Below are 16,894 nucleotides of genomic sequence, written 5' to 3'. Positions count from 1 at the left end.
TCACCCTGACACCCGCCCCTGAGTCCCCGGGGAGAAGCCCGGTTCCCATTGCCCCCAGCCCCGGCCACCTGACGCCTCGGGATGCTCCCCGCACCGGCAGGGGACGCGGGGCAGGCGGAGGGGCCAGGAGTGTGCGGGAGGCGGCCGGGCAGCCCCACCAGTGCACAGATGGCCTCGTCTGGGTCCCCTCTGGCTAGGGGCGTGGGGCCTGGGTTCCTGAGCGCACTGAGCTGGGTGGCAGCCTGGGCCCGAGGGAAGGGGGGGGGTCCCTCCCTCCCTGCCGGCGCGCGCGCGGCCCGGACGCGGGGAGCCCGCACTTCCCGCGCCACCCTCCGGAGTGCCTGGCACGGTCTGGGGGAACAAAAGAGGAGGCTGCTCCCTGAGAGCCAAAGCCTGCGCTGCCCCCCGCGCTCCGCAGGGACAGCCTCTCCCGGACGTGCTCGGGAGGGGGTGGCGGATTCCGGGGAGGCAGCCCAGGGGCGAGCCGGATACCTGCAGGCCACCTTCTCTGCACCCTGGAGAGAGCCCAGGGTGGGGACAGGGACGCGGATCTCCCGTTCCCGAGGGTGCCAGCTCCGTAGGGGGACCACCGGGTGCCGGCAGATTCAGCGCTGGACCCAGTGACAGCAAGTGCTGTTCCCATTGGTGGCCCAAAGTCTGCTTTTGCTCCTTTATACGAGCTCCAGAAACTCACATTAGGAAAAAAAAAACAACAACAAAGTAGCCATCGACCCGTCCATCCTAGGGCCTTGCATCTTTATGCCTAGCGCACCGACCTTGCAGTTAGGTACTTACAGACTAGATTTCAGGTCACCTAAAGTACAAATAGAAAGTATTCCGTTTTCCAACCCACCTCGCCCTCCCTCTCCATCCCTCTCTCTATCCTCTGTCTGTGGATTTACTATCCTGCTAATTACTCCCCATAGGCTGTAAGCCCACGGTGCACAGCACGCACCCCCACCCCTCGCCTTATTTCATTTTTAGCATCCTGTGTTTGAAGTCAGCAGGGCTCAGCAGGATCTGACCGACAGTTACCTCTTGCCTTGAGCCCGAGGAAAAAAAAAAAAAAAAACGTAGCTGACGGTCTGCGCATGCTCTCTGCTCTCACAACCGCATCCTATGCTCCAAACAGGTTACTGTGGAACACATACCGAGCGGCGCCAGCTCATTATATAATGATTTTGTGTAAACCGATAGAATGGGGCCGCAGACATGTTTAGGAGGTTGGTGGAGCAGAGGCTGGCGGGAGGGGGACTCACTGACCAGGTCCCCTCTCTGGGCGTGCCCTGCCTTCATTACTTGGCTTCTCACCCGGAAGGGGATATGGAACCACAAAAAAGGCAGCCCCTCTCACATTTGCTTTCATGTGATTGAATGTTTGGGGAACACTTGGCAATTCTTCCTTTCACATTTGCCCATCTCTTTGGGTTGCCTAGATTATGTGGATAATGGAAAATTAAGGCGATCCTTATTGTTAGTCGTAGGTAAAGAATGTTTCAGATCTTTGAGATGCCGAGTAACTCCCGAAGTCCTTTCAAAGCTGCAAAAGTGGTTTATACGTGTGGAAAACCCATGAATCCAAACGTTTTAAGGTATTGATGTTTTTATGTCAGGATTTTCTAATGTTATGTTATAGTTTGATGCAGACCCAGAATTCCACAGTGTTCTGAACTCAGATGGACACACTAGCGGCTGGGCTCATTTTTTTCAGGAAACATTGTTTGGTTTGAAAAGCATTTCCTCCCCCCAAAATCGTGTACTTTTTTTTTTTTTAATTACAAAAATTCTACCCAAATCATAAACAAAGAGCACTTGAGAGAGCCCCAGGATCCTGAGCTCTTTCGTTGCCCCCTGCTCTGGGGTCCCACCTGGGACTGAGTGCGCCGGCTGTGACCCTGGAGAAGCTGGTTTAGAGGCTGAGCAGAGCACCCAGCCCTGAGCTGGGCTGGGAGGGGCGGGCACGAGGTCCCAACGCGATGGTGGTATTTGGAGCCGTATGAAGTGGCTTTTGGTGATGGTGAGGTCAGCAGCCTGAGTGACCACGCAAGTGGCACTTGCCTTTTGCTTGGTTAAGGGTGTGACATTTGGATCGGTCTCCCCAGGGCAATGGCCTTGAGGATTCTTGGCCAGCGTTGTCCTCTGATGTGGCCAGCGTCCCTGGGAGGGATCTGCCCTCCAGTGAAGGGCCCACCGGTTCCAGGTGGGGACCAAGCCCAGCAGCTACCCGCGGAAGAGAGAACCGAGAGAGAAGCGAGAACCGAGGGAGAAGCGCGTGCCAATGCCTGGCGCTTGTGCCTTCCTCTCCTTTTCCTCCCTTCCCCGTGAGCTGCGGGAAGAAGTTTCTAGCCCTCACTGTGTGTTTCCGGGTAAACAGAGTGAACCAGCCTCACAGTGGACTGGGGGCGGTTGCTGACTGTCAGAGACCCTCCCCAGCTAAACACGCATCTCTGTATGCTTGCCTGCCAATTGGTATGAGCGCCCAAGAAAATACTCTCATGAACGGCAGGCAGTAACAATCCAAACGGGGTCTCCTCGGCATTCAACACCACGAATGGACGTGTTATTATTTATCGTGTATTATGTAGCACACACCGTGTGTAGATGGGGAGGTCAGAGGCAATGTGTGGAGAAGACAGGGAAACATACAATGAAAGGGAACAAATGTGCAGGGAAGATGTATTTGTTTCATTTTTAATGAGCTCAGGAGGCTGAGGACAAGTTAGCTGTAACCTACATTGCCGGCCGCTCTCATCTGAGGATGTGTTTCCAGAGAGCTGGTCTATTTCCGAGTGACAGCCACTGCCTCTCATCATACAAGATTCCATGATTTTAGTAATTGGGCGAGGTCATTGGACACCCGCGGAAGAAAGGTGGGTAACGGTTGGTTTTTGGCGGGGGCAGGATGGTATGGTTTCCTCAGTTCCTTGTGGATTTTCCTACAACGGGCAGGGGCTGGGATGACCCCGAGTCACCTACAACTTGCCTCGAGACAGCTGAGCAACCTTCGAGCCCCGTTAAGGACACCGGCCAGGGGAACGGGGCACAGAGAGGAAACACAGGGGGCTGGACCCTGACTTGGCCACTCATGCACTGTGGGGTGTCGGGGGCAGAAGGCGGTCTCTGTGCCTTAGATCCCAACTCCAGGCCAGTGGGAGATGGTAATACCCCCTTCGGGTGGAGACAGGAAGAGGCGTACTCCTGGCAGTCTGGAGTTTACAGGCACTTGTAATTGCTGAATCAATAGTCACCATTGTTTGTAATCACTTACCTAGTAGGCGGGAGGGATTATTATTTAATACTTTAAATAATGAGTACTTGACGCGCTCTCTCTCTCTCCCTCTCTCCCAGATCAGTTTAGCTACCCAGCTTTGTCTTACCGGGCTTGTCCCCTTGTCTCCATCCCCACGGCCACTTGCTGGTTAAGGCCACTGTCACCCTCCCATCTGCACGTTGAGGCAGGAGATGGTTTTTAATTACAGTTCTGGTCTGTTACCCCCCTTTTAAATCCCTTGGTGCTCCCCCCCCCCAAGGACTTGTAGATAAAGTACAAACCCTTAACAGGGTTTGCAGACCCTGTGTCTCTAGTTTCATTTTACCCTCCCTCCCTCCTCCCCACCACCTGGAAGGGGGCCCAGCCTCTGAATTTCTCTCAGATCCTCCCCCCCCCCCACCTTGTTCCACTCCCTCCTGCCACTGAGCCTCTGCACCTGCTGTGGGGAACATCAAGCACCCTCCCCCCACCTCACCCGGAGGATCTCAGTTTAGATTTGATTCCCTCAGAAGAAATTGGTGCTGAGTGCCCCCCACCACACCCCGGGGTCTGCTGCTGCTTTGGAGGTCCCTCTGGGTCTCTGCACAGGGCTCATTATAGCTCTTGCCTCCTGGCATTGTGATTGCCTGCATTCTTGCCTGGGGCCCAACCTTGAAGGGAGCCTGTGCTGAGGCCACAGGCCTTGTCTGCCTGGCTGACTGCTGACCCCCGCAGCTCTGCTTGGTGCTCTCATTCCTGAAGGAGCCAGCGAGGGAGTGAGTGAGAGAATAGGTAGCCTTGGAGTCTAGAAGGGAAGTCAGACCCTCATCATAACGTGGGTTTGGTATCTGCGGCAGCCGGCGGGTGAGTGGAGTGATGGCCGTCACCCTGCGTTCCCGTGGGTTTTATCAAAAAACGAAAGACACCACCCATCCCTGGAACCTCCTCGAGGGTGACGCCTGTGGTGGGTGCCGGGGAGAGGAGGGCGGTATGGATGGGCCGCGACAGCTGGAATGCCGGGATGCTGGTCCTGGGGGCCACCGCTGGAGAGGGGCTGCTGGATGCCCCCTGCTGCCAGCTGAACCCAGTGAGCGGGGACCCCCAGGGTGTGGGTTTAGTAGCAGACATTTAGCCTTTCCACTGAGGCGGCAGGCGGGGGGTGGAGAATGGGCTTTGGGGACCGGCCCTGGAGCTCACGGCCATCCCCACGGCTCTCTCCTCTCTCCTCCAAAGCCAGAATTTGCGGAGTCAAAGCCAGCCGTCAAGCTGGAGCATGTGCGCCCCAAAGGGCAGGATGGATGGGCAAGGGGATAGCGTGTGGTGCCCGCGGTAGGTGCCGGAGTGGCCTCGCAGATGCTCTCCCAGGGGCCAAAGCCAAGAGCGAGCTGGGCAAGGGTGGGCTCCCGTTATTCCTTCGAGAGGCCCCGGCACAGAAGGCACTGGGCAAACCCAGGCCCGGAAGTGGTCCGGCAGCTTCCTCTTGGGAGCGGGACGGCCACATCCCCACGCCAAGGCTCTCAGGAGTCCGTTGTCAAGCCTTCCCGGACTCTGCGTCGGGAACGTATGAACCGGCTTATGTTTGCATTTGAAGCATTTCACATGCTGGGTGCCAGCAGCCAACCAAGCTTAATTTTCTCAGTTTTACTTTGCACTTTAATTTTTATCCACAGAATGTTATAGTCAGTGAGCTAAGTTTTGATCTCAGTGAGTTAAGCTCTTCAGAGGTAGGAGATGCCTGGGAGGGGGGTGTGCGTGTGTGTCTTTCACTCAAATGGCAAGACAACACTTGCAAACATCACAGGAACCAGAAATCTCGTGCGCACCTCTCCCCTCGCCCCACGTGTACTTCAGATATTCAAAACCTTCAAGCCTTCCAAGACTTCTGAGCCTTTAAATCCCATGATGGGAATTATGCCAGCTCTTCAATGATGCAGTCACGTACCCTAAAGCCGGCCCTGTACGTGGGGGGAGAGCTGGTCTGGCCGCTAGAATTGCTAGGGTTTGTAGGCATGTTTATCGACGATCCACTTTCTGGTTTTGTTTTGGGGTTTTGATTGGAAACAATAATGATCAAGAAGCTATCACCTCTAGAGGAACACCTAGCAAACCTAACAGAAACAGAACAGTGTGGTGCTGTTCTGCTTTAGAACAAATGACAACGTGGCAGTGTGTCCACAGTCCTGTGGCCTGAATTATCAAGGATGGTTCTTGATGGGCTCTCCCAATCAGGCCGACTGTCTTCAACGGTATGGAGGAGAGTTGCCAAAGGCCCAGGCTTTCGGCGCTGTGGAACGTTCTCCTTGGGGTCGAGAGACGGCCAGGAAAGGCAGAGCATAATATCTGTCCACCTCAGGGTTCTTCTGCGTTTTGGGGGGTGGCTGCAGCATATTTATCTGTTCGGGGTTGCCAAGCCATTAGATGAGGATATTCCTTCCTTCGCACAAACACTTTTGAATCTTGGCACATCTGTACCAGTGCAATTGGCTCCCCGTGGAAGCTTTAAAAGCCAAGGTAGCTACAAAAGATCAGGTCCCCTGGCGTTGCAGTGCAAGGAACCCCTGTTGTTTTGGTGATTCGACCCTAGGAGCCATCGTGCCCCTGCCCTGATCCTAGGGCTCAGGGCAAGCTCCTCAGAGTGGCTGTGTCTCCATTGCCTCGTCTGTATAATAGAGACAGAGAAAAAAAAGAAATCGACCTTTCCAACTTCCCAGTGCTACTAGGAAGATGCAGTGAGAGGGAGAGTTGGAAGTGATTTGCAAAATTTACAAGGAAGACACAAATGCTGACTCCCACAAACCCCAGCACTTGATGTAAAGCCACTGCTCTTGAGAAATGTTTATGAGCCTACACAGGAAGGCACTAAAAGAGCTCATTTTAAATAAAATGCTTTCAATTACACATTTCTTAGGAACCCCAAGCGTTCTTATTGGTTTTTTAACCGGCGTACTTAATGTAAACCGATCATTTTTTTTATGGTGGCCCGTGTTTGATCCTTTGAGACAAGCAATTCGTTTCTGTTACAGTTTTGGGAGATTTTGACTCCAAAGTAAGACTTTGGCAGGTTAGTTTCGTGTTCTCTCTTAGCGTTTTTTTTTTTTTTTTTTTTTTTAAACGGAAGAGGTAGTCATGGCTGGAGACGACAGATCCCTCCAGGTAAGCACCTTGACGTAGTTTCAGAAGCGTTGCCATGAATACTCAGTGACCCCCGAGCCTCAAGGCCAGTCCCCTACGCTCTTCCCTCTATGGAGATCGTGACGTCTCTTGGTGCTTCTTCCCCGGTTTTCTAGAACGCCAGCAGCTACTCTGCAGCGATGACGGAGCCCAAGTCCGTGTGCGTCTCGGTGGACGAGGTGGTCTTGGGCAACATGGAGGCCACCGAGACGGACCTGCTGAACGGACATCTGAAGAAGGTGGACAACAACCTCACGGAGGCTCAGCACTTTTCGTCCCTGCCCCGCAGGGCGGCCGTGAACATCGAGTTCAAGGACCTCTCCTACTCCGTCCCCGAAGGACCCTGGTGGAGGAAGAAAGGTAGGGAGGGCTGTTGTGTGCCTCGGGCCGGGAGGAGCCTGTGGAGGAGGCGACAGGTGTCTGGGGCCATCTGGGTCTGGAAGCCAGGAGGCGGGGAGTCTTCCCCCCTGAGTCACCGCCACGGCCAATTTCTTCATGCCCACCTTTTTCTGACCTCTACTACAAACAGCTCGGATTAGAGACCTCCGGACTTAGGGTGGCTCTTACAGCCTGATATGATTACAGAGGCTTTCATGTCCATGTGTGCTGGTTCCTCATCACAGGCTGCTGGTCCCGTTAGCCCCCCCGAGAGGGGACTGTTTCATAACGTTTCAGAGCAGAGAGGAAGGCAGGTGCTCCGTCCCAAGTTTGAGGGGCTACGAAGTAGCCGTGACCTAGAGTGGCCCCCCGGAAAACCAGTCATCTACGTTAAGAGTGGTGCCGGTGGGCTATAAATAAACTGTTATCAAATGAACCACAGAAATAAAAATAGAAGGGAGAGAATGGACGGGAGGCTCAGGTATTTGCCGCGGCTTGTCGCCCGTTAACGAGAATTGACGACCCACGGTATTTCCAGCTTCCTTAGCAACCTGGACGTCCCTGTGCGAGCTCCAGATTTTCAAGGTGTGTAGAGTTAATGCCTCCCTGGGCTGGCGTTTCCTTTTCCAGCCTGACCTATTTCTTCCCACGGAACTTACTCCGCATGTCCGTGCCCCCGTCCTGCACCCCTCTTTCAGGCGGGTGGGGGGCTGGTTGGGAGAGGGCACGTCAGACCTCACCAGGGAACATCAACTGAGTCACTCGGAACGGTGTGTGGAACAATGACGGTGACTCAGGTACCGCTGGAATATCGTACGGTAGGATTCTCCGCTCAAATCCAGAGTCAACCCTTCTTCCTTTTTGAGGAAGACCCACCAGGACTTTTTTACTTTTCGTTTTCCCGTCTTTTCCCGCCGTCACCTCTGTTTTGTTCTCCTCCTCCCTTGAGGCCGAGTCGCTGAGATGGTTGGCCTGGGCACGCTGGGCTTCCTTGTGACCACGGTGTTGGACCCTCGGCGGACTGGCCGCTGGGACCGGCAAGCCGCGTTGGTTGCTGGATGACTTCTGTCTGTTTGTACAACTAGGAACAGACCCTGAGCCTTATCGGTGGCCGAATGTACATTGCTGGTACGTCCGTTATCCGAGTTTGCCAGCCAGGGTCACAGAGGAAGAAATTCTGTGAAGGCTCCCGGGTGGGTCCATTCGTGTGAGCCGACTGGAATGTCAGTACAGGGTTACAGCCTTCTCCCAACTCTCACGGTGAACAAAAGACCTTAGGGAAAAACTCGCCTTGTTCTGTTGGCTTGATGTGTCTATACGGACACGTGGCGGCAAACCCGTGAGAGGCAGAGATGGGATTCTGTACACCCGTGAGGTGTGGCCGGACGTCCCGGTGCGTGGACGGGTACCCTGTAAGCGGAAGGTGGGCTTGCGGTGCAGACATGGGAACACTTGCAGAACCCTGGCAGAACCCAGGAAGTGCTCTGCATTTGCAAGTACCGTTTCCTATTTAGGTGAGGGGCTTGTTAACCCTGTATTCTCTCAGTGTTACGACCGGTCCCCATAATTGTCAAAGCTAGCCAAAGGGGACGGGCATCTTAACGAGTGCGGGAGGGGCCACCCGCCGTCCATTCCCGGTGGCCTCCTTGGAAACTCCACCCAGGCGGCCTCCAGACAGACACTTGCCCTACAGTAACCTGTGTGGGCTCGGGAGGGGAGGAGTAGGAAGTGAGCCCCACGGGACCTGCCGGTGAGTCAGAGATGGCGAGGGCCGGAGGGGTAGATGGGTACGATCGGTCTGGCGTGTCCCAGTTGCTGGTTTCTGAACCGGCGGGGCCTGATCTCGCTGCCTGGCTTCCTTCCCTGCTCCCCTCAGCGGCACCTGTTTCCGCTTTGCTCCCCCTGCCCTTCCCCCACTCGGTGCCCCATGGTCTCCTTTGTTCTCGGTGCCCTGCGGTTCGGAATTTCGATGGCTTTCCGCTCCCCGTAAATTCAGCGGGGGAAATACTTCTCACAGAATAGAAAGGAAGCTGAGTGGTCAGGGGGCTCGTCCGTGCACCTGAGCTAGTCAGCCGGGGTGGTTTCTAACTCTGTAGCCGGGCTGCAGGGCCTCGGGGGTGCCAGGGTCCCCGTAGCCACAGGGAAGCAGCGTTCCTCCTGGAGGCTTGGTGCCCACAGGGCCTCACTTCTGGGTGCTTGGCGGCTTGGCTGCCCCGTTCGGCTGCAAGCCGCGGCCAGGGAAACCTAGAGCTTCCCGAATGAGGGAGGTTAGCCGCCCACGTGGCTCGAGCTCACTACCTCATCGCCAGCTGGCTCTTGAGTGGGGTCCAAGTTCTAGTGGGGTCAGAACTTGGGGACTGTAGCACCCCAGCTAAGAGCCCCCGCCCAGGATGAAGAGTGAAAGTAGGCATTGAATCTGGAGGCAGGCATCGGGGCTGTCCCCCGACGTTGGCAGCGGGGAGGGGGGGGTGTCCTTAAGCTGGTACGTGTGTCTCTGCTCCTTCTTTTCCTGCCTGGTTCGCCGCGTCCTCTTCGGGGAGCCTGCTCCTTCTCGGGGTCCGTCTCCTTCGCCCTCAACGTGGGACCCTGCCTTTCCCGATTTTGTTCCTCTGATTGCTGCTGATTGCCTCCGCCCCCAGCAACGATTAGGCTGAGCTGAGAAGTCAAAGCCAGCCACCCTGCACCCCCCTTTTCTCACCGTGGGCATTCTATATTTGGCGACACTCTTGTAGAATTCATGTCGTTTGTGAGGCCCCTTGGCTGTGCGGCCGACCTTCGGGGCAGGGGCTCTTCCCCTTGCTTCTCTCACCATATCAGTTTTCGGTTTTTTGAAATTCGGCTTTACGTGTTGCGCTCCCTATAGCGATCACACCGGGCCTGGATGCCCTGGCGTCTCCGGACGTTGAGTTCCCGGAGGGCCCAGTGACTGCACCAGGTCACAGCCAAGGATGGACCCGCGGTCCGACTCCTGCTCCAGATTTCTTTCCATCACAGAGACACTGGACCGCTCTGTAGATTCCACGGTTTCTCCCAGAGCCAGGCGCTGGGACACAGCTCGACACAGAAGCTGTAGCAAAGCTTGGTGTCGCGATGAGAATAATATTATACACTCCTACGTGATCGTTTCCAAGAAAGAGAGCTTCGTAATCCTTAGCAGGAAGGCATCCGGTGAATCAGTAGCACTATTTGTAAGATGTCAGGCACTGGTTCTTTAAGATCCTTGAGCGTGACGATGGCCAACCCCTGAATACGGCATTTAACAAAACATCTCGCATTTTCAATTGTAGTAACGTTTTCACCATATGATTAATGATGTCTTTGGAGGAAAAACTAGATCATGTAATAGATTCCTAGTAGAGAACACAATTGTGAAAGGAAGTGTTCTCAGGAGAACACAGCTCACCCCAAGGATAATCGCACCGGCTTCTGATACAGTAATTACTCTTCCCCAAGGAGTTCGCTCCCGTAGCACAAGTCGATGGGACAAATGATCTGGAACGGTGTGGACGTCGGCCCCGTCACACAAGCCATCGGGCCGGGGATGCGTCGGAACAACCCGGTCCGGTGGTTCTCATTCACCGTCAGCGTGACTTACTTTGAAAGCAGCTTTGGTTCCTGTAAAGGAGGCGCTGCGTTGGGAATATTTAGGAGCCCTGATTAAGAACAGAATCCACATCATGAAATTCTTAGGTGCACGCGCTACTGCCACAGGTGGCGACGAGGACGTTTTACACCGAAATAGCACCTCCTGGCTTGGGGAGCACTTGCCGGGATGTGACCGATCGTAAGGAATGGATACTCAGGGTACCAGAGGGGTGCTGCTCGCCTGGGGGACCAGTGCCATCTCCATTTGCAGAATTCATGTCGTTTGTGAGGCCCCTTGGCTGTGCGGCCAATTCTGCCCTTTCTCCCCGTGGGATCCCTGAGGCTCAGAGACAGGGCCCAGGTCACAGGAGCACAGAAGACAGCCCTTGAAAGCGGGTCTGTACAATCTGAGGCCAAGATACCACAAGGAACCTGGCAAGCTCCTGGCCCTGAGGTGGCACACCACAGGGCCACCCTGGCAGGGACGTGCCTCACCCCACTTTATGAAACCGTTACGCGTCGCCTTGACCGCTAACGCCGACGTATTTCCCTTTTAGTTGGCCTGCTGCGTTGTCCGTCCCCTTTGCCACCCGTGAGGACCCATAAAAGACCTCCTGGGCCTTTGGAGAGGCTCCAGCTGACCTGTCCCGTCACCAGGGGAGGCTGATGTGCATGGCATGCTGTCACCCAAACAAGTGACATGATTCTTAGAAATTAAATACACCTCCCATGATTACCTTGTGATGAAGTTCAGGCGGAGAATGAAAGTAATCGTATCTGGGGCTTTAGAGGGCCTGGCGATTGTCTCAGCGTGGTGAGTCTCAGACGGAAGGGCAGAGAATTGCCTCCTCTGGAACCCTCCCGCCTTGCCCGATACCGGGATGGAGTTCAACATTCTGGGCGGGCCCACCTCAGATTATCGGTCCTGGTTTGCTTCTAAGCTTTAAACATGCGTTTCTCAAACGAAAGTTTGCTTTCTCTTACTTTCCAAAGCTATTTCACGAGGCCTGCAATGACAGGCCGGCGAGTATGAGTGGAATGTGCCACTAATAAACCCCTTTCAGGAATTCCGTTAAGGGAAGACTGGATTCCAACCACGCGCTGGCCGGCTTGATGCGGCCCACGGGAGCAGGGGTGGGGAGGAGCGCCGTGGGGATCCCACAGCAGCCATGGGTCTTCCCAGGGGTGAGCAGCTCACGTTCAAGGGGGTTTGTACTCCCCAGCATGAATGAATGGCTTTCGAGCTTCTTGGGAACCATCGCACTAAGGTGGATTTTCTTTGGGGTACAAAAGAAAATTGTCTTTAATACTCTGCCTTTGTCTCTGTCTGAGGCTGTAGCTAGTCTGTAGGGCAGTGTGGTGAACCTACACCTTGCTCACAAGGGCTCTTTCCTTGAGGCTGGGGTGTTCACAAAGGAAGCCCAGTGGCCCTACGTAGTTGCCGTGGTGAGTCCAGACACTGGAGAGCTCCTCCCTTCCCCTCCCGGGGCCAGTTCTTAGGTCCTCAGTACTGGGTGGCTCCCCATGGCAGGCAGGCAGGCCACCCACTCGGGCCCCGTAGCGGTGAGGTCTTCTGGAATAGTTTTGATCTTCTGTTCTCTAGGCTTTGAAAGAGGCTTTGAAAGACGTGTTGAGAATGGGGCCGGCTCTCACACAGAATCACGATAGATACAGTGACTGTGTTCAAAACCGGAAAGGCCTGCTAGTTTACAAGAACTTTTAACACCCAGGGGTCAGGGTGCTCCCCTTTCTCCAGCCGGCACGTCCTGTGCCTTCGAGCACCCTGCGTGGAAGCCGGGGCCTGGAATCCGGTGCCGGGATGGAGAAGGTGGCACCATCCGGCTCGATGTTCTCTGCAGACACGACTCAGGTGGCCCGGCCATCATGGGCCTTAAGGCTTCCTTTTCTCCTCCGCCTCGATGTCTGGCCACCCTGTCACCTTCCCAGCTGCAGGCTCTTTACCCGGGCATGCTACCCTTTTGTCACTTTCCCAGAGAGTCTGCTTCGTTCTTGAATCATCTGGTCTCTTCGATGAGACTTTGCAGGGCTGTGCTCTGCTTGGAGCGTTGGTGTCACTGTTTCACTTTCTGAGGACGTCCCGGCCACACTTGTTTTCACCTGCTGCCCCCCTTTAACACCCCAAATATGTTTGTATCTTGAGAACATCACATTCTTGAACTAAAGTCCTCTGTTAGGAACCAGAACCTAATCTTCCAGGGCAAAGCTATAACCCAAGGTGATATTTTGCTGAACCTGAAACCATTTCTGTTGTTTCTGAACTGGCAGAAAAAAAAAAAAAATGTTTAGTAACCATACACCTTCTCTTTTTGAGTTCAGTTCTGGAATCAACAGATCTGCTCATTTAAGGAACAAAGGTAACCACGTGGTCAGATTACATCTGACCTGTTCCATCCAGGGGTTTGTAGAAAGGTCGTGCATTCTCTCTGTCAGCCCCGTGCTGCCCAGCTTCCAAAACCTTTGTAGGAAAGCTTACCTTCAAGTGAACTATATCTAATACTGAGTGTCTTGCTCATGGGAAAAGGCACCAAGAGGGGTTTTCGGAGTCAAGGGTGGAGGCCGACGTGCCTGCTGGGAGCCAGTCTGACCCCAGCCATCACTTCGTTCCTCACTCTTGGGCTGTTCTGTCGGCCACCTAGTGCTCTGTGGGGGTAAATGGCATCCGATGTCAAGATTAACACATGCCAGAGCCACTTCAAGACTCTTATTATGTCCAGCTCAGGCCTGTATTTAGAGTCCCAATCTTGGAGGCCCAGGGGGACCTCCGAGCTCCCTCAGGCCGACCTCTTACCAGTGGAGGAACCTTCCTTGCTGCATCCCCACCAACGGGCGGCCAGCCTTTCTCTGGAAACTTCCAGCAACCAGGCACTGGCACCTCCCCGGGCAGCCAGGTCCTTGCTGGCACAGTCTGATTCTTAGAAAAGGCCTCTGTCTGTTGAGCTGAAATCTGCATTCGAGTTCATCTGTTGATCCAAGTTCTGCTTTTTGGAACTCTGCAGAACACATATAACCTTGGTCTTGAAACGAGCTCCCCAATGAGGAACAGAAAAACCTAACCAAGTACCAAACAGCAACCAAGTGCATCAAGGCCAAGGGCGACTGAGGAGGAGGAAGAGACAGAAGCACGTAGCCCCAGAGTCTTGCTTTGGGTGTGGGCATCCCAGTGACATCCCTGGGGGGGGGGGGGGGCGGCAGGGCAGTGAGCAGGAGCCTCTGCCCAGAATATTCTTGCTCTCTCGGTTTGCAAAGTGACGAGTGGAGCTTAACAGAAGAGGAGCATGTGAGGCCCCCTTTCTGTTTCTTTTACTGTCATAAGGCAAGCAGTGTGCTCGTCCAAAAAGTCCCTCACCTTCATATATCTCCATGGCCTATCTTGAAACCGAATCTTCTTAGCAGGAGTTTTATGGGCTTTCTCATTGTTATGTCTGCCCTCCCGCTTTTTTTCTGGAAGGGTTTATTTTTTATTACAAAATAACTGTCCACTAAGCAAAAGCGGTTGGCTTTTTAGCACACTGCATCCTTAGGCACTTGGGGAAGAGTCGTGGGGGCCTATCTGTCTGGACATCCTACCCAGGAGCAGTGGAGGTTTCCAGGAAGGTACATCTTAGATTCAGGCTTAAACCTCAAGTCTTGACTACGGTCTCTCAGCAAGCTCCACGGAGAACTCCCCTCCTTTTGTCATTTCCTAGGCCCACGTAAAATGAACCGCGTTATCTTTGCCTGTGACATACACAACCCCAGGCCCTGGGGGCAGCTGAGGTGCCACAAAAGGCCTCCCCACTTCCCTGGGGAGGGGGTTCCCAGATTTCCTTCCTGGCTCAGGAGGGGCACTTCCCTCTGTCCTGTGTAGGATCGCCGTCCACCTGCCTGCCCTCACCCTCCAGGATGGGGGTATCGGGCCACCCGCCGTCCTCCCGGACGGCCCTTCCGAGGGCCGCGAGACTGGCCTGTTCCCAAAGAACGAATTCATTTTGGCCAATTTTCACCTGCACGTTCTCGGGGGGGACAAATGAGATTCTGGCCATCGGCCTAGCGGAGGCTCTCCAGCAGGCTTTCAATACGGAGTAAAACCCCATCTCTTTCCCGGTGCGGGGGCGGCGCTGACTCTGCGGGCCCGCCCCCCCCCCCCCCCCCCCCCCCCCCGGTGACGTGTGCGCTGTCCCCGCCAGGCGGCCCGATGCACCTGCTCCCACGTGCAGATCTAGCCGCGGGTCTGGCGGAGGCTGCCTGGAAGACTTTCGTGTTCTCAGGGACCCTAAATTCTGAATGGCTGCGAGAGAAGAACGGGGCCGGCTCCCCAGCGCGCGCAGGTGCGGGCGGGGCAGGTGCGCGCCCCCGCGCGTGCGCAGTGGCCGCCGTCCGCCGCCGCCGCCGCCACCCGCGCCGGGGTTACTCTCGGTCAACGCTCGCTGGTAACCTCGGCGGCGCGGCACGATTGGCTGCGCGCGGGGCGCTGTTGCCAAGCGGGAGCGGAGGCGCTGAGCGCGGGCGGGATGCTGGGGCCCTGGGGCGGCCGGGTGTCCCCACCTCCCCGGCCCGGCGCCCTCTGATCCTCGGACCCCGGCCCGGCAGACCCCGTGTTCCGCCCGCACCTGCACCGACAGACCCCGGCGCCCAGACCGCGCGCTGTCTCTCTCTCTCTCTCTCTCTCTCTCTCTCTCTCTCTCGTCAGGGAGCCTAATTTTCCTCCGGAGACGCCCCTAAAACGGACCTGATGCGCGGAGAGACTCTTTACTCCCTGCTTATTATTTTGATGTCCGTTTAAGCATAACTGGGCGCTTCACCGGAGTGGGAACAGCGCACAGACATTTACAAAGGCAGCCGCAGGAACACGGCAGGTGTCCTGTGCAATGTCTGTGTCCTTGTAGCTTTCATCCTGGGCAGGCTCCACGACTTTTCCAGACTTCTATTTGAAGTGGAAGGTGGCGCCATTAGGTCGGGTGGCGCACGTTCCCTTTGAGGCCACCGACTTCTCAGTCCTCCTGAAAGGTTCTTGTTTTGTTTTGTTTTGTTTTAGGCTCACCTGTGGGTGAGGTGCTATGAGGCCGGCCTCTGGGGGTGGGGCCGACCGGGTTGGGAGGAAAGCACCCAGCCCCGCTGTGGCCCCCTCCGGGCGGTCAGGTCAGCCTTCACACATGACCCCGGGCGGGTTTTGGAATCCTGGAATTCCTCTTAGGAATCTGAAGCGGGGGATCCAGTAAGGCGGCTGGCATCCAGAGAGCCAGGCTGCTGCTTCCCTGTCTGCTGATTCACTTCCACCCTGGGCGTGTCCCCGAGGCCAGGAGAAATAATGGCTGAACTTGACCAGCGTGTTTTCTGGAGCACCTAGCGCACGTTTTTTGCGAACCCACAAACGAGGCGATAAACATAGTTTCTGCGGTTGGGCTCCGTTCCAACACTGCGAGGGCCTGGGAATGCCGTGATGGGATTGGGTGCCCTGTGTCACCGTTCCTGGGGACCGGGGCCCTCCCTGTCCAGACACACGCTGGTCTGGTTCCTTTGGGCTTAATTTCCGTGTGTCAGGAAACCTTTAAACACTGTCATTCCTATGCTCTCCTCAACCTTTCGGTTTCCTGACCCGATGTCTAATGATTTTTCTCGTACTCTTGGGTTTTACTGGGCTGCTTATCGGGTTCTGTGATTGTAGCCTTGACATTTTTGTAAACCTGCATAGAGACCTTCTTAGTCCTCTGAGACTCGCTGAGCTGAAGGTAGCATCTAGGAAGTCGGAGACGGCGGGGGGGCAAATTTCATTACCAGAAATTCCCTCTTCCGTTTTCTTGAGGTTTTGCTGGTGAGGAGGGTCCCAAACCTTGGCAAAAAGAAGGAAGTGCACGTTTAAGACAACTGCGACACTCCATCGTTATAAACAGTAACAATGCATATTGGCAGCATAAGGATATACTACGTCCAAAATTCTAGTTGACGAGTGGGGAGCCCTTACGGCGGTTTTCAGAGGCCCCCATCATAGGAAAGGAAGCTTGCGGGTTTCCTGTTTCTGAGACCTGCATATCAGCTTGTCCAGAAAGCGGTTATGTCTTAAATGGGGTGAGCCTCCTAACCACGTGTGCCTCGTCCTCCTTCCTTTTGGTCGTTCATGAATGTGTCACGTGCTCTGAGCCAAAGCTCAGACGTCTCCTGCCTCTCGTTTTGATAAGGCTCAGGGAGGAGAGGGATCATGGTCATCTCGTCCCTTTCTGCCTTCGTAGGAGCGTTCTGTACCTCTTGACTTTGGGACTGGCCGTGTCTCTCAAGGGCTCTCCTCGGCCCTTTCCTGCGTGCCTCCAGCCTGTCTTCCCTGAAGCTGCTCTGCAGGCGGGGTGGGCCGGCAGAACTGCCTGGTGAGAAAGACGTCTGCTGGCAGTATGTGTGTGTTCTTCTCCCGCGCCGTGGCCTCGGCCAGGAACCCCGGCCGGGGAGGTGTTCCTCGTCCCGTCCTCCCCTCTGTGGCTTGTGCCTCCATACCCTTGTGCCCCGTGGTCGTGGCGCTCA

General features: G+C 55.3%; 1 protein-coding gene across 5 annotated transcripts in view; it reads left to right on the top strand.

Moving 5' to 3' along the window:
* The window catches only part of ABCG1 (ATP binding cassette subfamily G member 1), an 81,183-nt gene that overhangs the window by 13,680 nt on the left and 50,609 nt on the right, over positions 1–16,894 (top strand). For 4 of the 5 annotated variants that reach the window (XM_040483856.1, XM_040483858.1, XM_040483859.1 and 1 more), the window contains exon 3: positions 6,538–6,781. In XM_040483856.1, coding sequence (XP_040339790.1) covers positions 6,538–6,781 — 244 coding nt within the window. Of the gene's footprint in view, positions 1–2,751; positions 2,871–6,537; positions 6,782–16,894 lie in introns of those variants that run through there. The other variant, XM_040483857.1, reaches the window with a different exon arrangement.

Source organism: Herpailurus yagouaroundi, unplaced genomic scaffold, assembly GCF_014898765.1.
Source record: "Herpailurus yagouaroundi ecotype Mexico unplaced genomic scaffold, PumYag 162, whole genome shotgun sequence".
NCBI classification, from domain to species: domain Eukaryota; kingdom Metazoa; phylum Chordata; class Mammalia; order Carnivora; family Felidae; genus Herpailurus; species Herpailurus yagouaroundi.
The sequence above is the reverse complement of the archived record's forward strand: the minus strand, read 5'-3'. Positions and strand labels throughout refer to the sequence as shown.